Source organism: Lutra lutra, chromosome 2 (genome assembly GCF_902655055.1).
Source record: "Lutra lutra chromosome 2, mLutLut1.2, whole genome shotgun sequence".
Lineage (NCBI taxonomy): Eukaryota > Metazoa > Chordata > Mammalia > Carnivora > Mustelidae > Lutra > Lutra lutra.
Genome location: NC_062279.1, coordinates 201,325,342 through 201,351,146, shown reverse-complemented (window position 1 = coordinate 201,351,146; position 25,805 = coordinate 201,325,342). Strand labels below are relative to the sequence as shown.

At 35.4% G+C, this 25,805-nt stretch overlaps 1 protein-coding gene across 6 annotated transcripts in view; it reads left to right on the top strand.

Moving 5' to 3' along the window:
• ANKRD17 (ankyrin repeat domain 17) overlaps window positions 1-25,805 on the top strand; it is a 170,108-nt gene that overhangs the window by 87,943 nt on the left and 56,360 nt on the right. For 4 of the 6 annotated variants that reach the window (XM_047719497.1, XM_047719496.1, XM_047719499.1 and 1 more), the window contains 13 exons: window positions 1,754-1,910; window positions 4,864-5,011; window positions 5,247-5,394; window positions 7,211-7,444; window positions 10,065-10,159; window positions 12,267-12,504; window positions 15,013-15,204; window positions 15,775-15,884; window positions 17,856-17,943; window positions 19,478-19,605; window positions 19,862-20,005; window positions 20,429-20,531; window positions 22,003-22,755. In XM_047719497.1, coding sequence (XP_047575453.1) covers window positions 1,754-1,910; window positions 4,864-5,011; window positions 5,247-5,394; window positions 7,211-7,444; window positions 10,065-10,159; window positions 12,267-12,504; window positions 15,013-15,204; window positions 15,775-15,884; window positions 17,856-17,943; window positions 19,478-19,605; window positions 19,862-20,005; window positions 20,429-20,531; window positions 22,003-22,755 — 2,538 coding nt within the window. The remainder of the gene's footprint in view (window positions 1-1,753; window positions 1,911-4,863; window positions 5,012-5,246; window positions 5,395-7,210; window positions 7,445-10,064; window positions 10,160-12,266; window positions 12,505-15,012; window positions 15,205-15,774; window positions 15,885-17,855; window positions 17,944-19,477; window positions 19,606-19,861; window positions 20,006-20,428; window positions 20,532-22,002; window positions 22,756-25,805) is intronic. The other 2 variants (XM_047719501.1, XM_047719500.1) reach the window with 1 other exon arrangement.

The following is a 25,805-nucleotide window of genomic DNA, read 5'->3' as shown; positions in this document are numbered from 1 at the left end:
GTAACAGATACCAACTGACTGCTCTGAACATTTGTTGTATATAAAATCATAAAGGCTTTCTGCCAGATGTATTTTTGGTTCCATAAGATACAGTATTTGATATCTTGGATTTTTCCCAGAAAGAGAACCAAACAACTATAAACTTTTGTAAAGTTTGAACACAAACTTACATTATGTTATTAAGCCCTTCCACTGTAAAAAGAAATTTGTACAGATACGTTTATTATTACCATTTGGGTTTTTTTTTTTTTTTTGATTGATGTCTTAGTTAAGTAGTTTGTTTTAAAACCTGCAATAATAACCTCTTAATCTATAATGTGCATCTGAATTGCTTGGGGGATCTTTTTTAAAAATTCAGGTTTTTGGATCAGAAAATCTTAGGGCCCGAGATTCTGCAGTTCTTTTTATTTTTTAAGATTTTGTTTATCTATCTATTTATTTATTTATTTATTTATTTATTTGAGAGAGAATGCATGTGTGCATAGGAGCAGAAGGAGGAGCAAGGTGTGTAGGAGCGAAGAATCTCAGGCAGACTCTGCTTCAAGAGTGGATCCCACACGGCGCCCTGACGTGGGGCCCCAACATGGTTTGAGGACTTGACCTAATGACCCTGAGATCATGACCCTGCGATCATGACCTGAGCCAAAACCAAGAGTCGGATGCTTAACCAACTGAGCACCCCCAAGATTCTGCAGTTCTAACAAGCTCCTAAATGATAGCAGTGTTTTTTGTCCATGTACCACCTACTGAGTAACAGGGATGTATAATATGCATTATTTTATCTTCAAGTTGCAGCAGAGGTTTTTAATCCTGGCTATGCATTAGACTCTTCTTAGTGCTTTAAAAATATTTAGATGCCTAGGCCCCACCTCCTACTTACTGAATTACATCCTTAGATGTAAAAGAGCTTAGCATCTATATTTTTGAAAAGCTCCACTGATGGGCAGCACCACTGAGTTAGAATAATGAAAGTTAGAGATAAGTTTGCTTTGTAGTGATATCCAGAAAAGTAATAAGATATATTTCATGCAGATAGTTATTAACCAGTTCTACTTACGAATTTTTATTCTTTAGCTGTTCTGGATGTTTTTTAGATGTTATTGAGAACATGTAATAAATTGTAGACGTAATTTGAAATAAATAGGTACTCATGTTATCTTTTATATGGCCTGTAATGTCTTATTTGACCATATTTGATCACAAGTGGAGTAGGCCACCTAAACAGTCTTAAACAATAGTGGGCATCTACCAAAAATAATGGGGATAATTCTGGCTTCTGGCACTACTGGTCTCAGTGAGTCAAAAATAACTTTTATCGGAACTACTTTCTGTTTCCCTGCTCCGCCCTCCTTTATATTGACTTATTTTGGGTAGTCTGTCTGTCTTTATGATCATGAAACTGGCCATAAGCTCATGATTCACATCTTAGCAATTCAGTTACCTTTGAATGTAGAGGTTCTTCCAAACCTATGGCAAAACTCTGGGTGGGGACTCCTAGTTGTCCCAGCGTAGGCCAAAGACACATTTCTGGTACCAGAGAGTTACGGGGTCAGGCACTTCTAGACCACATGGGAGGAATAAGGTTATTACAGAATTAGAGAACAGTGATTTTCCAGAAGATTCCAAACGAACAGTATATACATGAAGTGTGACATTTAAATTGTTCATTAAGATAAATAGAATTAAGTAACTTGACTTTTGCTTTGTTTCTCCTTTTGGGTGTATCCATATTGGGGTGAAAATCATATAATAGGAATAGGCAAATTATCTACGGCTGATGGTAAAGCCTTTGCAGACCCTGAAGTGCTTCGGAGGTTGACATCATCTGTTAGTTGTGCGTTGGATGAAGCTGCTGCTGCACTTACCCGTATGAGAGCTGAAAGCACAGCGAATGCAGGGCAGTCGGACAAGTAAGTACATTTTCTCTCTGATCAGTATAAAAACGTTTTCTTTTTTTTTTTTTTTTTTTTTTTTTTAGAAATACACTTTTTTTTTTTTTTTTAAAGATTTTATTTATTTGTCAGAGAGAGAGGAGAGCGAGCGAGCACAGGCAGACAGAATGGCAGGCAGAGGCAGAGGGAGAAGCAGGCTCCCCGCCAAGCAAGGAGCCCGATGTGGGACTCGATCCCAGGACGCTGGGATCATGACCTGAGCCGAAGGCAGCTGCTCAACCAACTGAGCCACCCAGGCGTCCCTAAAAACGTTTTCTTAATAGCTAATGTTCACTGAGCCTTTATTTTGTGCTTGGCTTGGAGCTAATTATACGTAATATCTTGTTTTTACTCACAAAAAGCCTTAAGGCAGTGAATTTTGTTTTACTTTCCTTTTATTCTGAAAACCTCAAGAGAAGTGAATAATTTAATCGCGATCAAATAGCTGACAAGTGGCAGACCTGGGACACCAGTGACTGCAAGTTAAGACCTTTTAACTCTTTAGATTTTGTTTTATTTTAATGTTTTGGTGACAAAGAAATAAATGCTTTCTTATGAGGCATGCCATTTTCTAGTTCATGTGTATAGTTACCATTTTAAAGAGCAAGGTTTTTATTTGTTCTATGAACGTTCAAAAATGTCATAGATTTAGTTCCCATAATTTGAATGTGAGTCCCACGTACTTAACGTTTGTATGCCCTACAATTCCTTTCACATAGTACTTTATAGTTAGTAAGGACTCAGTTTATATTTTGTGATTTTGCTTTTTTAAGTTTTTCTGATGATCTTACACCATTTCGTATAAAAAAAACAAGTTATGGATAGTACATGAAAAATGGATATAAGCTCCAAGAAAGCAAATAGAAAATAATTATTAATATAAATTACCTTTTTTGCTTCCTCAGAGACTTTGTTTTCCTCTAACTGAAATGAAGCCATTTTATTTATTTTAGCAGTTGCCTTTAAACAGTTCAGAAAATGGGAGTATTCTTTTATATGGGGTTTAGAGAATTTAAAAAATAGAATTTAAGGATTATTTTTTATATAATAGTGTTTTTGTGTGACATCTGTAAAGAGCATGAAAGAGAGGTTGTATAGTGTTAACAAGAATATGAATTTACTGTTTCTCTTGGCTCTGAGTTCATCTTCATTTGTCTAGATTTTTGTGTTTTTATTAATTTACTATTCTTCTCATGGATTGACCCTCCTTCAGTTAACTTCAACTTCTGTTTCTTGATTAATGATCAGTTTTACTACCCTGTAGTATTACTGATACTCTCTTAAATGTGGTGCCTGCTGAGACTGGCAAGAAAGAAAGTTAAAAACGCCTTGAGGAGTATATTAAAGCTAGTTCAAACAGGAAATAGAATAGAAAAAGAAGTTACAGATTCTTTGGCATTGAATATACTAGAAGAATAGTAGAGCATGTTTGTGACAGTCATTTATTCAGCAAAACTTGAGAGATATAGCGGAGTGCAGTGATGTTATATATTAGATTTTATATTAGTTAAGTGTGGTGCCATATGCGGATCTAATGTACCCTGTGCTCTTGAGTTCGGAATTCCAACTTTTGTTACAGTAGTTCTGGTAAGCTTGTTTTAAAGCTAGCACACACATAAGGAAATAGAATGCAAATCTAAATGGGATAGTAGAGGAGTGTATGTATGTGCCTCAGGAAGAGAAAAAGAGTAAGAGCCACTTGAAAGAGAGAAAAGGTATGTCTTGTGGGAAAGATATGTCTTAAATTTGTTTAAAGGTAATAGAGAACACTGGGTCTGGGGACTGTCAGTGTCCTAAAAAATGGGAAATTATAAGACAAGCATACTAAGTGCTATTCAAGACTTTGACTTTGGTAAGGAGATAATACAATTAAACAGTAAGAGTAATATGTAGCATGACACACAATGATAATAACTGTGGGGAAAAATTGAATGGGGAAGTGCTAGGGCAGTGTTTAGGGTTGGAGAGCAGTGCATTTTTAAGAGAGTAGTGGGGAAAATCCACACTTAAAAGGTGGCTGTTTAGCAAACACCTGAAGTTGGTAAGAGGGTGAGCTGTGTCTGACAGAGAAGCTTTCTTGGCAGAGGGACAGCAAATACATACATCTTGGAGTTGGAGCTTAATTAGCATTTTTAATGAAAGACAGGAAAGCCAATCAATGTGGCAAGAGTAAGAGTGAGAATAGTAAGGGCGCCTGGGTGGCTCAGTGGGTCGGGCCTCTGCCTTCAGTTCAGGTCATGGTCTCAGGGACCTGCGATCGAGCCCCACAATGGGCTCTCTGCTCAGCAGGGAGCCTGCTTCCTCCTCTCTCTCTGCCTGCCTCTCTGCCTACTTGTGATCTCTCTTTAAAAAGTTTAAAAAAAAAAAAAAAAAGGTGAGAATAGTAGATGATGAAACCAGAGAAGTAAAAAGTAGGACTGTGGGACCCTATCACTGGAAAGATCTCATAGGTACTTGGCTTTTAGAGTGACTGAGATTAGAGGCCAAATGGAGGATTCTGGGCAGAGGAGTGACGTGATGATCTGCTTTCCTTTAAATAAGATCTCATTGACTGCCTTGTTGAGTCTGAAGGAAAACAAAGGTAACAGCAGGAAGGCTATGCAGGAGACTTTGCCATAATCTGGGCTAAACCTGATGTTCTTGAATCTGGGTGGTAGTAATAATAGAGATACAGAAAAGAGGTTACCCATGGATGCCTTTAGTACCAGAAGTGACAGGACCTTCAAGAGGATGATGTAAGAATTGACTTATATTTGAAATGAAGAGAATATCAATAGCGCTGGATTTAGTGTTTTTCTTAGGATGGATTTTATCCAGGAGTTGAGAGACTCTTTAGAAGTGTCCATAGTTGGAATTTTTACCTCAAAAGCCAGTACGCTGTGTAATTTTTCATATTTTTATATCCTGATATTATAATGTTCTTCCCCAATAGCCGCAGTTTGGCAGAAGCCTGTTCAGAAGGAGATGTAAATGCTGTGCGAAAGTTACTCATTGAAGGGCGAAGTGTAAATGAACACACTGAGGAAGGGGAGAGCCTCCTTTGTTTAGCTTGTTCTGCTGGATACTATGAGCTTGCACAGGTTCGTATGATAAAAATAATCACACGGGTTGTTTTTGTTTTTTAATCTGGCCTACTTACTAGGAAAATAATAAAACTCAACCATTAGGCTCATTTCAACAAATAGTTTTGTTAGATACACTTTGTGGTTGTTGGCGCTTTTACTATAAATGACTAGGTGGGTGTTCGTGTAAGTATGTCCCATATGTTATGAATATATCATTTTCTAATATCATTTAACCTTTTTCTTCCATAAGGTTTTGTTGGCAATGCATGCAAATGTGGAAGATAGGGGAATCAAAGGTGACATTACACCTTTAATGGCTGCTGCTAATGGAGGACATGTCAAAATTGTGAAGTTGCTGCTAGCTCATAAAGCCGATGTCAATGCACAGTCTTCAACAGGTTATGCATATTTCTTTTTCAGTTTCATTAAATATGAAGACCCTTTGGTAATAATTATTTCACATGACAGTCATCGCTTATAAAGCTCTGGCAGTTCTCTAACTACAAAGTGCTGCATGTTTGCATAAAGCTATGCATTAGGTTTAATGTATAGAATATATTTTGAATAAAATTTTTCCTCTTTGGTGTGTGAGGATGATCACTTGGTCTTTTAAAGTTCTTTTAGATTAAATTGAATGCTTGCTCAGTTAGAAGGACTACCCTCTTGGAAATGGGCTACAGTGCTCCAACCCAGATTTCCTATTTCTCAGGGGAGAATGGAAGGGAAGATAGGTAGAACAAGAGGGCTGTGGAATGAAAGGCAGGTCTGTCATTGTCTACTGATACTAAATTGTGGCCTATAGAACAAGAAAGTATTATGAAAACATTGTGTCCCACAAGGGGGACATGACTTTAGTTTAAACTTTTATTTTTTTAAACTTTTATTTTTTTTTTCAAACTTGGGCATAGATGGGTTTATATGAAAGTTCTAAAATTATATGAAAATATATTTTAAGCGTCTTCATCATGTAAGATTTTCAAATCTGTTAAATAATTTATTTATTTATTTTTAAAGATTTTATTTATTTGAGAGAGAGTGAGAAGGAGCAGGGGGAAAGGGAGAAATAGACTCCCTGCTGAGCAGGGCCCAGTGTGAGGCTGGATCCCGGGACATCCCAGGATCACCTGAGCTGAAGGCAGATGCTTAACCAACTGAGCCACCCAGATGCCCCAAATTTGTTAAATATTTTAAATAATTTTTAGGAGCTTACAGGTTCTGGTTTGAATGGGTTTTAGAAACCCTTATTTTGCCCAGAATGTTAATTTTTTTCCCCTTGTAATGTGGGAGATTTTTATCATCCAGAGGAGCATTTTTGAAATTACTTTAGCTTTGATAGTTAGCTGGTGTTTGAATTTTCAGTGAAAAGAATTATGTATGATTAAAGGGATAGTATGAGATATATCTACATAGGATGAATAATTATAATCACAAAAAATAAAGCATGTGAAACTTTTCTCTAAAGTTAGAATGAACATAACTTTTTTTCTCATATGAAAAGTTTAAATTTTAGAATTGCTCGGTTCTTTTATAACTGTACATTTATGGCAAGTGAATTTATTTTCAACATATATTTGACACTGATATTAAATGGAAAAGAGCTGGGAGTTGATTTCAGTAAGATAAAAGGCAATGGGAAAGGAATTATATGTATTATCTAAATTTATTAAGATTATAGTCTCCCCATCTGCCTGTGGCTCAGGTCATGATCCCAGCATCCTGGGATCTAGAGTCTGACATCTCGTTGGGCTCCCAGCTCAGTGGGGAGCCTGCTTCTCCTCTCCCCCTGCCTGCTACTCTCCCTGCTTGTGCTCTCTCTCTTTGACAAATAAATAAAATCTTAAGAAAAAAAAATTACCATCTCCCGTTTTAGTTTTCTTCTTGATGATAAATTAGGCTCTTTTTATTTTAGTATTTTATGTTAATATCTTTTTGTTTTTCCTTGAATGGGAAAAAATCAGAGAGGGAGACAAACCATGAGGGACTCGAGACTCCATGAGCCAAACTGAGGTTTACAGAAGGGAGGGGTGGAGGGATGGGGTAACCAGGTGGTGGGTATCAAGGAGGGCATGTGTGGTATAATGAGCACTGGGTGTTATACACAACTAGTGAATTGTTGAACACAACATCGAGAACTAATGATGTATTATATGCTGGCTAATTGAACATGATAATTAAAAATATAAAATATCTTTTTGTTTTTCTCTATCAAAATAGGCAATACAGCACTTACATATGCTTGTGCTGGAGGCTATGTAGATGTTGTAAAGGTGCTCTTGGAATCCGGTGCTAGTATTGAGGACCATAATGAAAATGGTCATACTCCGCTTATGGAAGCTGGAAGTGCTGGACATGTGGAAGTAGCCAGATTGCTGCTAGAAAATGGGGCTGGCATTAATACGCATTCCAATGAATTTAAAGAGAGTGCCCTTACATTAGCTTGTTACAAAGGTACGGCATAAAACATTTTTTTTAAAATGAAGTTTTTAAATACATGATATGACTGTTACTTTACATAATATAGTTTTTAAATTAAAAAGTTAATTAAGAGGTGGTAATAGAATATTATATGTAATTAACTTAAAGAAAAGTGTTTAAAATGTTTCAAAGTTTAATATGTAAAGTTTGAAATATAAATATTATAAATATATTGTCAGTGAAAAATGACTGTTAAATGGTTCAGTTTTATCAGAAATGGTTGATTTTAATTATGCATTGTAATTTTTCATGGTTTTTGTGTCAGAATATTTTGCGTGGTTCATACGAAAGAATCCTCTTGATTCCAGAAGTATTTAACCTGTAAGTTTAAAAGTAAATACAATAAAAGTAGCTTCTATTAACAAGAAGGTGCTTAAGCTATTTTGCATGACACTAAGAAGGAGAAAAGCTGAAGAGATAGGTGGAGATTTGAGAAGTGAAAAGTGGTGTGACAGGAGAGTTTGACTTTTAAAGAACAATGTTGGAATATCATCAACACATTTAATAAAGTTAGAAGGAAGAGCTGGTTGAAATTGACAAAAACACCTACCGATACGTACCTAACTGTACAAAAGGGGTATATGATATTTTAAATGATGTTAGTCAGCCTGAAAATACTGGTAATACCGAAAAATGCTGTCCTTTGCGAGGGTAAGACAGTTGTCTGGAAAGTTGCTCATTCTTCAGCTAGTAAATGCTCTAGATTCTAGATTCTAAAGATAGCCTCAGAGCTACCACATGCTTCTCAGACTACCTTTTTGACAGATAAATGGCTATAAACCAAGGAACTTTTTTAAAAGGTAAATTTTATGTCTGCATAGCCTTTCAGTTCAGTGTTTCATACCATCTGCAGCTGTCATGTTTGTGTAATAAAATAACTGGTAAATTCTTGACCTTGAGGCATCAAGTAAAAACTCTTACAAGATTAGGTACAGAATTTAAGCGGGCACTCACTCTCAATGGCTGAATCACTTCCCCCACCAAGCTTGTGAGGGGGAATACCTCCTTAAATTATACACCTAAGGCTTTGATCGCCACACCCTAGTTGTGGCTCTGATGGTGTTTTGTTCCGTTCTATCTCATAGTGACCAAGGTTGTGTGAGGTCCCCTGATAATTTCCTTTAAAAACATGGTTAAAATAACATAAATGACTAAAATTTAAGTTAAATGTGAAAATATGCTCTATGTAAACTGCTTTCGGTAGTCTGGTGTTAACAGTCTCAGATTAAGGATGGTTAGGAAACACAGCTGAGGTCCCTTACTTCCCCAATACTGTTCGGTAATTAGCAGAGGCTTATCTTCATTGGCAGGAGTGGAATTAAAGCCTTGGGACAGCCTCTCCAGGCGAGCTGATTGATTGGGTGGCTCTCTCCCCTTTTCACAAGTACTTTTGAACCTGGAACTGGCTGTATCTTACTGTTGGGTCCCAGCTGGCCAGAAGAGCTTTGAGATGGGGCTATATGTAACCACTCTTCCGTCTCTCCTTTGCTCGTAGCCCCACCCTGCTTTCCAAGGGGCGTCTGAGGTTGGGGCTTGCAGGCTTTAATTAGAAGCTGCATATAGAGCTGAGCTGGTCGAGAACATCTCTGCTACTTACAAGGATCCATGGACCCTCTCCCTTTCCTCTATTTCGGGTGAGGTCTTCTAGGATATAGATTGACAAGGAGGAGATGGGGAAGGGCTAGAACTCAGGCTGAGACTGAACGTTGATGTGGACCTTTGGGAAGGGAAAAAGACTGAGAGGAAAGGGAGGTAGGTAGTTAGCAAAAACGAGCTTCAGCAGATGTTACAGTTACTTATTGAAGTTAGTTTTAAGTTTACGATCGTACCATCCACTGCTTCCCCTTAGTCCTAATTGATTGAGAATTGATTGCAATTCCTTCCAAATAAAGTTGGAAAAAAAAAATAGTCATTTTTCTACTGTTTCTTACATAGTGTCTGAAATCCTAAAAAATATCTTGCCTTTTTAACTACTAATAAGGTGTCTTTATTTGAACTGAAGCATATGGTTTATTTGAAACTGCATAAATATAAATATATGAGTATTGTATATATGTATGTGCATGTATGTTTATATCTAAATAGGTGAATAAGTATAAACTAAATGATGTGGTTTCAGAGAGAGAGAGAGAGATACATATAATCCCAATTTATAAACAGATTATTCTTAAACACTTGATGAGTTAGTAATTGAAACTTAAAATGTATTTCCTCTTAGAAATAACTTCAGTTATTATTACTCCAGGCTACTAATTCATGAAAGTTAATTTGTTCTGAGGCATAAATAAATATACCGTGCCCTAGCTCTTAAAAGGTGGTAGAGGCCATATTCTGGATTTTGGATTTTAATGGCATCTTTACTCACTTGCAGCAAGGATTGTAGTATTGGCAACAGAGTAAGGAGTAGAACTACAAGTATCACTTGTATAATTTATGTGTTACAGTTGAGGGTGGTTTGCAGCTGACTTTAGTATTATGCTTATAAATGTATTACTATAAGTTAAATATAAATTCTCAAAGTATTATAAATTTTTTCTTACATTTTTTGGAATAATAAAATATTTTAAAATAATCTCACACATTTTTGGTTTAGGACATCTAGAGATGGTGCGATTTCTTTTGGAAGCAGGCGCAGATCAAGAGCATAAAACAGATGAAATGCACACTGCTCTAATGGAGGCTTGCATGGTAAGACTGGTGAAATACATATATGAAATATATCTATATATAATTCATAGAGACAACGCTAGTGTATGACAAGCACCTTTTCCTTGAGTTTAAAGATTTGTTTAGGGCGCCTGGGTGGCTCAGTGGGTTAAGCCGCTGCCTTCGGCTCAGGTCATGATCTCAGAGTCCTGGGATCGAGCCCCGCATCGGGCTCTCTGCTCAGCAGGGAGCCTGCTTCCTCCTCTCTCTCTGCCTGCCTCTCTGACTGCTTGTGATCTCTCTGTCAAATAAATAAATAAAATCTTTAAAAAAAAAAAAAAAGATTTGTTTATCATAGATTTATTATTATAGAGCAGAACCTCAACTATCTGAATTATCAATAGCATTCAGAGCCAGTTGTGTAGTGTTAACTTCTTTCTATTAAAGGTACTTTCTGGAGCTTTACAGCACTGCTTTTATTTTCTCATTCTCACATAACTATGCTGGTATTACGCAGTTGGCACAAAAAGCAACTTTTAAAAAGTTACTTAGGGATAGTAAGAAGAATATAATCCGCAAAGTATGCACATAATACTAAGCAGAGCATGTTCATCAAACTGACAATTTAAATTTGAATGAAAAATTAAAATTTGGAAATTAGACTATTACTGGTGTAACATAATTCCCCCTCTATGTATGGTCTTTTCTGAGCCCTTAATTTCTTTTTTAAGAACTTTCTTTTTAGGGTTTATACTTAGGAACAGGTAATAATAGTATTCTTATTTAAACTTGTGTATCTTAGTCTGTGATTTGTGGCACAGAAATGAATCAGAATAACATTATAGGTTGATTTTGAGAAAAATATGCCAAAGATAGAAAAAGGCCCCAAATGAATTTAAGTTTCTTCTCTCAATGAAACGATGTTAAATTTTAATTACTAATTTTTAAAAATACCAGATAGTTAATTAAGACTTGAATTAGCCATGCCAGTTTTTGCCTTAATAAATGATCCTTTGCAGAAACATGAGTTTTCTTTGAGGGTCTTAAGTTCTCATCTGTTAAAATTAGGGTAATATCCTTCTCTTAGGTGGTTGTGAGCATTAAATAATGTCATGTATTTAAAACACATCAGTAACATCCCCATGGTAAGGAACTTAAAACATCCTTGTGACAACCACTAGAGAACTATGTAGATTAAGAAATCAAAATGGAGCATTCTGTAGACCTAATCAGCATGTATTGGAAGTGTTATAAGTAGATGAAAGATACTGGTAGTGGCCAGACATTTTGAAGCTTGCCAAGAGATTGGGATTTTAAGGTGGATTTTAAAGGAAATACAGGAGTTAATGATGGAGGGAGAAAATTCTGAGCAAAAGGAACACAAAGTAACCATTTTAATAGGGCATTAAAGTTGTGCAGTGTGGCAAGTACAGAGGTAAAAATGGGTGTGACATGTTCAGAAGAAGATGAAATGTCTGTAAGGTAATATATACAAGGAAAAATCACATCAAAGGTGAAAAAGAAAAGAGAGCCTTGGAGTTGCCTATAGTTAGGAAAGTTGTGGGAAAGGGAGACTAGCAAAGGAGACAGAAGACAGTAAGAGAGTATTCTTTTTTCCTTTAATTTTCACTGGCGTTTGAATGTTGAACAACAAAAGGAAGTACTGTGTACAAATTGTGTTTCCTTTCCCCTAACACATCATCTAAATTCTCTGTTGGCTCCAAAAAGTATTGGATTTTTCTTTTTCTATCTAATCAAAAGTTTGCTTCTCCTTGAGGTTTCTACACAAATACTGCTTTCCCTTTCTAAGCTTTATCCATGTAGCATTTAAGTATATATTGTGCAGTGCTGGTGTTGTTTCATAGTAGTCTTTTGTTACATGTACTTAATGTCTTTTTTCTCCCTCTTGATTGAAGGGAGGTATTATTGTTCTACAAGTTTCATAGCCTCAATCTCTGTTTCATGGTCTATGCCACAGACATATAGATGGTCTTACTTAATACTTGTTTTCTCAACAGTTAAATGTAGCTTAATTCTTATTTGAATGAAGATTAGTAAACCTTCGTTGTATACTAATTGAGAAGTGTTCACATTTTTAATGTTTCTTTTAATGGTGCTGATTTAATTTTTTTAATTGCATTGTAATTAGGATGGCCATGTTGAAGTAGCTAGGTTACTTCTTGACAGTGGTGCCCAAGTGAACATGCCTGCTGATTCATTTGAGTCACCATTGACTTTGGCTGCATGTGGTGGTCATGTGGAACTTGCGGCTTTACTCATTGAAAGAGGAGCTAGCCTGGAAGAGGTCAATGATGAAGGTTATACACCACTGATGGAAGCAGCTCGTGAAGGACATGAAGAAATGGTGGCATTACTTCTAGGCCAAGGTAACCATACCAGTGAAAACACTAAAGCACAAATATTTAAAATGTAAGATTGCAATATTATAAAATTGGGTTTCTTTATTTCATCTTTCTAGTAGATTTGTAATGAGAAGTTGTCACAAAAATGAATGAAAAGGTATTTGCTTTGAAAATAGCTTCTGAACTGTGCAAAACAAAACCAGATAGACTTTTTTAATATAAAACTTTCAGATATCGTGTGCTTTGTGAGTAGAGACAGAATTGGGGATGAGTTAGGGTGGTAGATTATGTAGGGGCCTCTAAGAGATTGAGCATTTCTCAAACTAATATATTGAGAGAATTCCTCTTGGGGATAAACACTTATTAATAAATACTTAAGGTATCTAGTGTTTCATGAAACAAAATGTGGGCAGTCCTACCATAAGGACTGACGTGATGAGAATGCAAGAATGCATTTGTAAGAAGCTGTCAAGGAATCAACACACAGTGGACTTTATGTTTGGGAAAAGTGACACATTTATTTTGCATTATTAAGGTACCTTTAGTTTAATAGGCAAAAGGCTGATAGCCAAGAGGTATAAAGAACTTCTCAAACTCAACATCCCCCAAAACAATAATCAACTCAGAAAATGGGCAGAAGACATGAACAGACATTTCTCCAATGAAGACATACAAATGGCTAACAGACGCATGAAAAACATGTCATCACCATTAGCCATCAGGGGAATGCAAATCAAAACCACATTGAGATACCACCTTACACTAGTTAGAATGGGAAAATTTTTGACAAGGCAAGAAACAACAAGTGTTGGAGAAGGGGAAACTCTTACACTGTTGGTGGGAATACAGCCTCTTTGGAAAATGGTGTGGAGGTTCCTCAAAAAATTAAAAATGGCGCTACCCTATGATCCAGCAAATGCACTACTGAGTATTTACCCAAAGATACAGATGTAGTGAAAAGAAGCAGCACATGTACCCCAATGTTCGTAGCAGCAATGTCCACAAGTAGCCAAACTGTGGAAAGAGCTGAGATGCCCTTCAGCAGACAAATAGATAAAGAAAGATGTGGTCCATACACACAAAGGAATATTACTCAGTGATCAGAAAGGTTTAATACCCAGCTTCTGCCTCCACATGGATGGGACCAGAGGAGATTATGCTAAATGAAATAAGTCAAGCAGCGAAAGTCAATTTTCATATGGTTTTACTTTTTGTGGAACATAAGGAATAGCATAGAGGACATTAAAAGGAAGAGAAAAATGAAGGGGGTGGGGAATCAGAGTGGGAGATGAACCATGAAAGACTCTGGACTCTGGGAAACAAACTGAGGGTTTTAGAAGGGAGGAGGGTAGGGGGATGGGTGAGCCTGGTGATGGGTATTAAGGAGGGCATGGATTGCATGGGGCACTGGGTATTACATGCAAACAATGAGTCATGGAACACTATATCCAAAACTGGTGTACTATATGGTGACTAACATAACATATTAAAAAAAAATTTTTTTTTAAAGTAAGATACCTTTAGAAGTAATCTCCTATCTCTCTGTATATTTGTAGCCAAGTTTTATAATCTCTTTTAGTAGTAAAGGTTTTGTTTGGACAAATTTAGGAAGAGTGGCACATTTTTTAAAAACTGTATTGGCTAGAACTTTAAATGCAGAGGTTTTGTAGCATACTTTTTACATTTGAATCACAGCTCCAGTGCTTGCCAATTTTCTAATTTTAGGCAAATTCTTAACCTTCTGTGCACTCTTTGACAACGTTCAAAAATCTTTATATATAATATATATAAACGTTCACAACAGCCCTACAGATAACAAAATTAAATATAAGAAGTATTCTATGGGGCACCTGGGTGGCTCAGTGGGTTAAGCCTCTGCCTTCGGCTCAGGTCATGATCTCAGGGTCCTGGGATCGAGCCCTGCATTGGGCTGTCTGCTCAGCAGGGAGCCTGCTTCCCCCTCTCTCTTTGCCTGCTTCTCTGCCTACTTGTGATCTTTCTCTCTGTCAAATTAAAAAAAAAAAAAAAAGTATTCTATGGTGAATGGTGGTAGTACTGATAATGATAATGTTGTTGTGGCCTTGGGCAAGTTAATGAATCTCAATTTCCTTAGCTGTGAAATGGAGCCAATAAAAACATGTAAAATGCTTTCAAATATTACCTGGCAAACAGTAATAGTGTATTAAATGTTAGCTAACATCATCATCATCATCATCATCAATTTTGAATCTTTATAACAAGGGAGTGTAGTTTATTTTTCTAAATAAGTCCTTTTATCACCCGGTTTGTAACCTTCTGGCTGAATAAATCTTCCTGAAGCTTTGTGCATCAAATATGGACTCATGGGTATATTTTTAATAATTTTCTTTAATTTGTAATTACCTCTTTAGGGGAGAAGCATTTTATTATTTAGGAAAATAAACAGTAAAATAATACAGATGTTCATTTTTGAAGTATAGTTATTAGGAAACATATTTTGCTTATTGAAATAAGTTAATGACTTTCTTAAAATAATTAGAATTTTTGTTCTAGGAGCTAATATCAATGCGCAGACAGAAGAAACTCAAGAAACTGCCTTGACTCTGGCTTGCTGTGGAGGCTTTCTGGAAGTGGCAGACTTTCTGATAAAGGCAGGAGCTGATATTGAACTAGGGTGTTCTACCCCTTTAATGGAGGCTGCTCAAGAAGGTCATTTGGAGTTAGTTAAATACTTATTAGCTGCAGGTAGGCATGTTTGCATTTGGGAGGAGTTTTTACTTGATTTATTTAAATAAAAATGTTACAATGCAAATAATTTTTTTCTTACACACTGAATATGTATTTAAAATATGTTAAAAATGTGGTCAACTGTTGTGTGTATTCTGCATAAATAATTTACCTTATGAAGTTTGAAGTATCTATAGCTTTAATTTCAAGCAGTAATTATTTATGTTTTTTTTCTTGCTTTTAAAATGCTGATGATATTCTCTGTTTCTAGAAGTGGATAGGGCTATTTGAGGAGATGTGACTTATGTAGAAGAAATTTCTATGTCCTGGGGTGCCTGGGTGGCTCAGTGGGTTAAAGCCTCTGCCTTTGGCTCAGGTCGTGATCCCAGGATTCTGGGATCGAGTCTCACATCTGGCTTTCTGCTCAGCGGGGAGCCTGCTTCCTCCTCTCTCTCTGCCTGCCTCTCTGCCTACTTGAGATCTCTGTCAAATAAATAAATAAAATCTTTAAAAAAAAAAATTCTATGCCCAGCATGTATGTCTTACGGTTCTTTTATTAAGTCTCTGTATTGTTTAATACTACCACAGGAGCTAATGTTCATGCTACAACAGCAACAGGGGATACAGCACTAACGTACGCCTGTGAAAATGGTCACACTGATGTAGCAGATGTCCTACTTCAGGCAGGAGCAGATCTGGTAAGCTAGGTCACTTTTTAAATCCTAATACTTAAAACCAAGACAAGAAATTAATTTAAAACTCTAGGAGATTAGACAAAAGTGTTTCTTCTAATTTTTTGTTGGCCTTTTTGCCATTTTTTTCTCTTTCGGGCGTATTTTCTTTCCACATTGTTTGGGTTCTGTTATTATTCTTCTTGATAGCAGGGTTATCCAATCTATTACCCCTTGTTCTCCATAATAAAAGGGAAATTTTACATTAATGTGTTAGTACAAACTAATTTTTTCTTAGGTACTTAGTTATTTTTGGAAGGTAAGTATTTAATAAGTAGTCTTTTCACTCAACTTATAATTCTGTAGAAAGGATGTAATACTGAAGTCATTGTATGGTAGATTTTTATAAAGAGATAAAGTACAGACAGTAGAGAAGCTCAGGAGAGGTCATGAAGTCATCTGAGAATACTGTATTTTGGGTTGGGTAAGGTTTAAAAAAGGTAGAGAGGGTACTGTTTTGAGGAAAGAGATATTCCAGTTGGAAGAAATAGTGTGAGCACAGCCTGAGAGGTAGGGAAGCAAAAGCAAACATGTATGGGGATAATACTCTTCCAGTTTAGCATTTGAGGGAGTAGAAGTAAGACATGGAAAGGTAGTTAAAACTTAAGTAACCGTATTTTCATGGGGCTGAGATTAACAAGCAAATTTGTTTTCCTGTAAAAGATCATAGTTTATGACAAAATTCATACATGCGAGCAAGAAAAGACTCCATTGATCAGTTTTGTAAACTTTGTTTCATTTCTCTTTCCTCATTTATGGAAGGAAAGCGTGAAACTAGAAATGGGATTACTGTTGTGTCTTGCATGTGTTGGTACAGCTCTTGAAGCAGTTATGACACACGTTATACTCTTGTTAGTTGTGTGCATATTTCTTCTAAATTAGATTTTGTATTTATTCAGCTTAAGAACTATATTTCCAGTGTATACCACAGTAGTTGTGAAACATAGAGCAATGTAATCTTGTTTATTAGTTCATTGCAATTCAAATAACTTAGTGTATGGCTTAAGAGAAAAATCAAGTTATTAATCAGATGTGAATGTTTTATATATATATATATATATATATATATATATATATATATACACACACATATATATATATACACACACACATATATATATATAATGCTTTATAAACTGTATTTTTTTTCTCCGACCTTTATATTCTAAGATCTGAAACTTTCTCTAATAGTGTTCTCAATTTCTTTTTTTTTTTTTTTTTTTTTTTTTTTTTTTTACAGCTTTATAAACATATATTTTATCCCCAGGGGTACAGGTCTGCGAATCGCCAGGTTTACACACTTCACAGCACTCACCATAGCACATACCCTCCCCAATATCCATAACCCCACCCCCCTCTCCCAACCCCCTCCTGTGTTCTCAATTTCTTAGCAATCACAAGAATGCAGTCCTTTTGAGACCCTGAAATCTCTAGTAACACCTTATGATTGGTGGTTTTCCGGATATTAGATCATTAACTTTGATGTTTTCATATAAGGTAACATGGAGTTAATGGGAAGTCTATAAAGAAGGAAGTGATGTACTGCAGAAATTCATATAGGTAGGATACAAACTAACAAAAGGAAGAGCACTTGGAGTGGATAAGGATAGTGCTAATAATGCTGATTGGAGAGGGCTGTGTTAAAGTGCCATTCACGGTTCAAGTTACACAGTCCTTTGGTAGAGAAGGAAAAATTACCCAGATGGATTTAGATGAGGGCGTCAGAATCACATGAATATAACTTCAGTTCTTAAATTATATCTGTAGAACATGTTTCTAATTTGGGATTTTTAAAATTTAAAGATGTATTCCTTAATTTGTTTCAAAGCATGATATTTAATATATTGAGATTCAGAAATTAGTCCAACTCTTTTCCTTTTGATATTCATGAAAAAGAACAATTATTCACTAGCAATTAAATTATGTTTTTTTTAATAGGAACATGAATCTGAAGGTGGAAGGACTCCTTTAATGAAAGCTGCAAGAGCTGGTCATGTTTGTACTGTTCAGTTCTTAATTAGTAAAGGTAGGTTTGTGTAAAGCAGTAGTTTTTTCCCCAAAGATGTCTATTCCCTGCCCTGGGTTATTTAGAGATTGAGAGGTAAAGGATGTTTTGGGGGTATCACTGGTGAAGGAAAGCTACTGAGATTTTGTGAGTGGATGGTTGATAAATATCCCGCAATGCATAGAACATTTCCAAACTAGGAAGAATTGTGATACTGAATACCACCCTTGTTGAGAAACACTTTTATAAAGAAAAACTTCTCTATGTAAATCTTTGAGGGTTTAGATAACCTAAAATCTGTTCTGTTTATTTAATAATATATCTTGAAACCTGTATTTTTATGTTTATGCCACTGAGATACTTAAGGGCAGGTCACTCTTCTACTTTACATTTCCTTGGGCCTAAGTTTCCTTCTTTGTAAAATATAGAAATGGTCATAAATACAGCACAAAATTATTCAAAATTGAAATGTGACAAAAATGCCAAAATGCATGGAGGATTTCATCTACGGTCAGTAATTCTACTTTGAATATCAAAAACCATTTTAAATGACAAAAATAGCATCTTATTACTTCCTTTAAGTTATTTGTTAGGTGTTCACTACATAAGCTCAACTTGAAACAGTTTTTATGAAGATTTCCTCATTCTTAAGTACAGAAGATGAAAGATTTTATTTTTGGTTCAACATTCATAAAAGAAAGGCTGTGCAAACCATGTATAATTAAAAAGACAATATATACTATTTCCTTCTTAGCATAAATACTGAAGAAATCTCAAGTTTGTAATTGTTTATAGGAAAAGAAAATAAATCAGAAATAACCCTGGTTAAATTATTTTAGGCAGTTTGAACACTTGTATGTTTATACCGTAGTATTCTCAAGAATGGAATTATTTACCTAATCACCATTCTGTCTCTTTGATAAATCTCTCTCTGGTTCCATTTTCTTCCTGCTGTTTTGTTTCCATTTCCCACATTGCCAAGGACAATGCTTTAAATCAGAGGTGAATTAGTATTGAGGGTGTGGTGTATCTGTTTTCATTCTCAGATATTTCCCAGTGAAAGAAATCAATAGTATTATTACTTTCTATTTGGTAGGAATATTGTTTTCTATTCCTTGTTAATTGTCTATGTAGTTAGCCCATAGAAGGCAATGTGATTTATTTTTGTTGCTTTTTAATCATTTTTTCTTTAATGGAAGAATTTAACATGTAGATGAACTTTTAGGGTTTTTGTTTGTTTTTTTTTTGAACAGTGATTACATTAGAAGTAATGTATACATTTAGCCTTATCTTCTGCCAGTGCATACTGAAATGTTTATGGATGAAATTATGTCATGTTTGTCTGGGATTTGTTTTAGAGTAATTCATGTTGGGAGAGGAGAATTGATGAGGGTTTATGTGAAATGGGATTGTGTCTTTATAATCACTGAAGCTGGATAAGGAGCATGTGGATTTTCATTATGTTATTCTCTCTATTCTTTATGATTTTGAAATTTACCGTAACTTAATAAATAGCAGTCTACTAACATGATTTTCCATGTCTTGTCTGTTTTAGGAGCTAACGTGAATAGAACCACAGCTAATAATGACCACACTGTACTGTCCCTGGCTTGTGCAGGGGGTCATCTGGCAGTGGTGGAACTACTTTTGGCTCATGGGGCAGATCCTACTCATCGTTTAAAAGTATGTAATTCAAATGTTTCAGGTAGCATTGTGAATTAATTCTTCCTCTTGAACATTAGAAGATATCATCTACCAGTTCTATTTCTAATGGTATTTTAAGCATATTCATATTTTTCTGTTTTATTAGAGGAAAATGTTCTTTACCTAACCTAAGATTTGAATATGTCTGGGGCCTATTGGCTTTATCTTCCTAAATGGTTCTGGAAATTAACTTATTTTTATAAAATATTTTTTCTCCTTCCATATGTACTCTTAGGATGGCTCAACTATGTTGATAGAAGCAGCGAAAGGTGGCCATACAAGTGTTGTTTGCTATCTTTTGGACTATCCTAATAACTTGCTTTCAGCCCCTCCACCAGATGTCACTCAGTTAACCCCCCCATCCCACGATTTAAATAGGGTAAGATTCAAAACTAAAGTATTTTATATCTTCTTATCCCTCTTTGGCTCATGGTTTCAATTTAAACTAGATTTGACTATTTTTTGTTATATGTAGTTCTCTTACAGCTATTTAATTTGAAATGGTTAAAGTTACAATCTCGTATAACATTCAGATTGTAGATTGATGTGATTATGATTTGCTTTTTTACTATGGCCAGAATAACCATTCAAATTCAAAGTCCATTAAAAAAATGTTATGGAAAATCATTTGGTGCCAACATATTTTAAGTAAATATGTCAGTGTCTGAACTTAATACCATATTACAAATATTTTGAAGAAGTCTTTGTAACTTTAAATTCTTAATTTAAATAATGTAACTTATTCTTAATTTAACTTATTCTGTGGGAAAAGCAGAAACATAATCAGTTTTCTTTGTCTTAGGCTCCTCGTGTCCCAGTTCAAGCACTGCCCATGGTTGTCCCACCTCAGGAGCCTGACAAACCACCTGCCAATGTTGCCACTACTCTTCCCATCAGGAATAAAGGTCAGTTACACTTCTGAAGACTGTCTTTTACATGTTACCTGGGTAAAAATGATAAGATTACCAAAAAAACCTTTCCATTTATAATTATTTTTCCACAAAAATTGAATTTTACTAAGTTGACATAAAGATTTTTTTTTTTACTGATGAATAAGGCATGTTATTGGGAGAGAAGATAGTTAATAGCATAATTTATGCTAGAGTTATCAGTATTATTAGGAGAAATTCAGATGCTCATCTTTGATGCAGTTCTGATTATCCACGATTTCCTCTAATAACTGGTCATTTCTATTCATGTTAAAATATTAGGGCTGGGTATAGTTGGATGACATTTTTGTAAATTACTCAAATTTCTGTAGTGATATAAGGCTTAACAATTTAGATCAAAATTAAAATATATTTTAGAATAACTGGTTTGATATAGATTTTATATCTGGGCTACCTTTTCTTAACCAATAATTAAAAGTTACTTCAGATATGCTTGTTTGTTTCTCTAGAATTCTGAGGTCCATATTTGACTTGTGGATGTTACACCATGCATGTTCTTAAGTTATGTCCCAAAATATTATTACAGCTACCAGTTTGAATCAGTTTTTCTTTTTAAAAAGTTTCACCTGAAGAACCAATGCAGTTATAATTTTTTGGTTTTTGGCTACCTATATTATTTTACCAACAAGAATACTAAGTATTTCCACCAGCTCTTTACAGTCACTACTACCAATCTAGAGCCTTGGCATCTTTTTCAGTTAGTGTAGCAAACAGCTGATTGCTACACCCATAGCCAGATCTGTTTATTCACCTGGCTGTCAGAAGACACAGTGGATGGCGTAGTCCAGCATCTTTTCTTCCAGGGAAACTGAATCCCAGTTCTCTACTGGTCAGGTAGCTGTGTGAATATGTGAATTTATATCTTGCCTTTATCAGTCTTGAAGATGGTAGGCCCCCAACAAAGACAAATTTTAGCTGGATTTAATTTCCTGGTACTTCTCAGTGGTTTGGGTACTCTTTGTGTGTATGTGTGTGTGTTTAAAAGGCATAGACTATCAAATGTGGAAAAACCTTAACTTAGAAGTCTAAGTTTTCCCTACATCTTAATAATCTAGCATTATTTTTCTGTTCTTATGATAAGTTTTACATCTTTATGACCAGTTGAAGTGTCTACACATAGCCTTAGATTTTACTTTAATTGCACCACTTCGATATCACAGACCTGCATCCCTCTATTGTCTAATTTTAGCCATGTAATATTTTTAAAATTAACTTCTCAAAGATTACTCTATGCACATAAAATACATACATTCTATATTTATGATAAAGAAGGTGGATTTGTTTTTAAACTCCTTAACAGTACATTTTCACCTTCTATGGATATGATAACTTGGTGCATAACTGTTGGCACTAAACCTCCCAACAGTAACTCTGTAATGAGGATGCCATTCATGTGCAGTTCTGAGGGGGTTTCTTTTTCACACAGCTGCTTCTAAACAAAAGTCCAGCAGCCATTTGCCAGCAAACAGCCAGGATGTACAGGGTTACATCACCAATCAGTCTCCAGAGAGCATTGTAGAAGAGGCTCAGGGAAAGTTAACAGAACTGGAACAGAGGATAAAAGAAGCCATAGAAAAGAATGCACAGCTGCAGTCCTTGGAACTGGCTCACGCTGACCAACTTACCAAGGAGAAGATCGAGGAGCTGAACAAAACACGGGAGGAACAAATTCAGAAGAAGCAAAAGATTTTGGAGGAACTACAGAAAGTAGAACGAGAGTTACAACTGAAAACTCAGCAGCAACTAAAAAAGCAGTATCTAGAGGTTAAAGCTCAAAGAATTCAACTTCAGCAGCAGCAGCAACAGTCTTGCCAACATCTGGGACTACTAACTCCTGTTGGGGTTGGAGAACAGCTTTCCGAGGGAGACTATGCACGGTTACAGCAAGTGGATCCTGTTTTGCTTAAAGATGAACCCCAGCAGACTGCTGCTCAGATGGGTTTTGCACCTATCCAGCCTCTGGCCATGCCTCAAGCTTTGCCTCTGGCGGCAGGTCCCTTGCCTCCAGGGTCCATCGCAAATCTTACAGAACTTCAAGGAGTGATAGTTGGACAGCCAGTACTGGGCCAAGCACAGTTGGCAGGGCTGGGGCAAGGAATTCTGACAGAAACACAACAAGGGTTAATGGTAGCCAGCCCTGCTCAGACCCTCAATGACACGCTGGATGACATCATGGCAGGTGGGTTTATATTGTTATGAGCAGGTATCAAATATGATTTGCTTAAGGCAAGTAAGAGTGTGCCAGAATTTTTTGCCATTACCCAACTTGAGAACTATTTTTGGACTCTTGACCCATGTATATCCTTAGAAATACTAGTTCAATCTCAGAAGTTCTCAGACGGATACAGGTCGAATTAAAGATTAGCTCATACAATACGAATGACTGAAACTTTTTGGCTTAGCTGGGTAGGCTGGGAATCTAGGTTTTTTTCAGTAGTGGGATTGATGTTTGAGTTTTTGTTTTCGTTTTTATTTTTTCTCTTTAAGTTCAGAATATTAAGATTGAATTTTGGCTTTTGTGCTTCTGTATTCACACCAATAAACTGGAAAATTGATAGAAGTTGAAGTGCAAAACTAGTAGGACACATCAGGAACCTTATTTGTGAACAGAAATACTTTATATCCTAATGGATCAGACTTCAAACCTGATGGATATTTAAAAAAAAAAAATTAAGCACCTTTACAACAATAATAAAGTACCATACCAAATAGGGTTTGTTTATACTGTATGTCAGTGGTTTTATCCCCTGTGAATGTTAATGTGTAGTCTCTTTCTAATTGTATTACGGGAAGGTGTTATCCCCTGACAGTATCATAGATGATATATCTTTAAATGTGTAGCCAAAGAAAATTTATTCCATTATAATTAGATTCATTGGCAAGAGGAAATATTTTAGAAGGTTGTTTTAATGATTCTGATTTTTGGTGCTTTTCAAGAGTTCTGTAACAAAGTATAAAATGAGATTTTGTAGGGTTATAAACCATAAGAATGCTATATTGAGAAGGGTAATTTTCTTCATTTAGGAAAAAGATAAAGAAAATTTGAAGAGGGAGAAAAAGGGAAAAACAAAGGCAGTAAATCATTGACAATTGGTAGTTTTTATCTGGTGTCTTCCCCTTTTTTTATTCTTTGGTACACTTAAAAGATGATTGAGTTTTTCTACTTTTTGGAACTGTTGGGGCAGTGTTAGATATTATGATGAAATTACATATAATTTGTCTTTCATCTTTTAGAAGAATAAAAAAATTAAATTGTATAGTGTTGAGATATTTAGCTAACATTCAGAAACTAAGACACCAGCTAATGAGACAGATTTTATACTTACCAAATTGCTCCTAAGTTTTCCAGTTCTCTTTTATTGTCATCCCAGCAGTATTATGTGGAACAAAGATTTCTGCTAATTTTAGAGGGTATGGTAACTGCCTTGGAAAAAATGTTATTAATCATTAGTAAGAACTGTGAAGATTCTTATATTGATAAACATAAAACTTTTCTGTAGATTTAAGAATTACTGTTAATAACCATTAGCTGGTTAAAATAATTGGGAATACAATTAAAGAAACATTAGTATCTTATGAAAATTGGAGCACAGTAGCCAAAAGTCCCAAGTTTGCTATTACTGGCTGTTAGTTTAGGTCATAATAGTGTTCTTTCTCTTGTCGGTTGAACTACCAAAGAATGTATAGAGTTAAGTCTTATTTATCCAATTAAATGAAGACTGGACATTCCTACCAATGAACACTTAAAAGTTTTTTGATATGCTATTAGAATTTACTTGATGTTCTTGGGCAAACTTATCAATGTTGATTTGCCAGTTGTACAATTTTTATACTGATCTGAATTACTGGAGATTTGTAAAGTAGTTTTTCTGTTGATTGTTTTACCAAAGGAGAACAAATTCTGCCTATATGTTTCAGGTGTTTTCATATCAAGATTTCAAAAGCACGTAACTTTTCAGGAAATATGACAAATATTTCTCATTATAAAAATACTTTATCTCTTTATTATGCCCATATATATGGAGAGAGGAGAGATGGCCAGAAGGAAGAACAGGATTAAAAACATCCAGCCACTTACCTGCAGTCCGTCCCTGTCATCATGCATGTGCACATGCATAAACATGCACATACACTCTTGCACTCCCACAACCTTTCGTTAAACAACTTTTGTGTTAGTACTTGTTCTTTAGGTTGACTACTGACCATTTCCGTTTCTTTCTTTGGATTTCTTGAAATTTTATAACCTTTTTAGGCTCAGTCTTCCTTACCCACTGCAGCATAACCAGTTCTTTATTCTTTAACTCCCATTTCTTAGACCGCTCTTGTAAGGTTCAGTCCCTTTCTCTAGTACTTGGCTGGCCCAAATCTTCCGTCTTTCCTGTTCTCTGTACTTACATAGCAAAATCAGTTCCCAGTTTAACCAGTCTTAACACCTTGCCTTTGCTGTACTCTCAGGTTCCTCCTTTTCTTACCCGATGTAAAACTTTTCTGGAGCATCTGGTTCTCATTTAAAATCTAACCCTAAAGTGAAATACCAAGTGTAAAGATCTGTACCAGAGTTCCTTCAGATCCCTGCATATTTACAAGTTGTTACTTTTCACTCTAGGGGATGGATGAGTGACAGACAGTTATTTCATTAATTTCATAAGTACCCCAAAGGAAATGAAATGAGGGAACTGGTTTTTCTTACCTCCTTTTAGATGAGATGATAAGAACAAGCAATTTGACCAAAAATAAGAAAACTCATTTTCATATGTTCTTTAAAAGAACTTATTCCAATTAAAATGTAAATAACAATATAGTCACTTAACAATAAAGCTTAGACTTTTTGTTTAGTATCATGAAATAAATATCAGTTCTTTGGAAAGATTGGTGTTCATTCTGTTTAAGCTAATTTTAGTATTTAGCATTTTCACTTGTGAAAATCAATCCAATCAGAGGAAATTATGGAATCTATTTTAAGAGCCATAGATTTTTTATGGTTTTGAAATTTATATCTAGAATATGTACATTTAAATTGTTTTTTTTCCTTAATACACAAAACCATTGATCAATTTAATATATTAGTACATGCCCTTTCCTATTAATCTGGATCCCTAAGGATTCAAACTGTTTTGTTTTGTTTTGTTTCCTTCTTTGTTTTTCTTTTAGCTTTTAAGTGGACTTAAAAATGTATAATTATAGAATGTGTGTTGCTATAATGTATATAGTGTATGTTTGTGCCTGAAC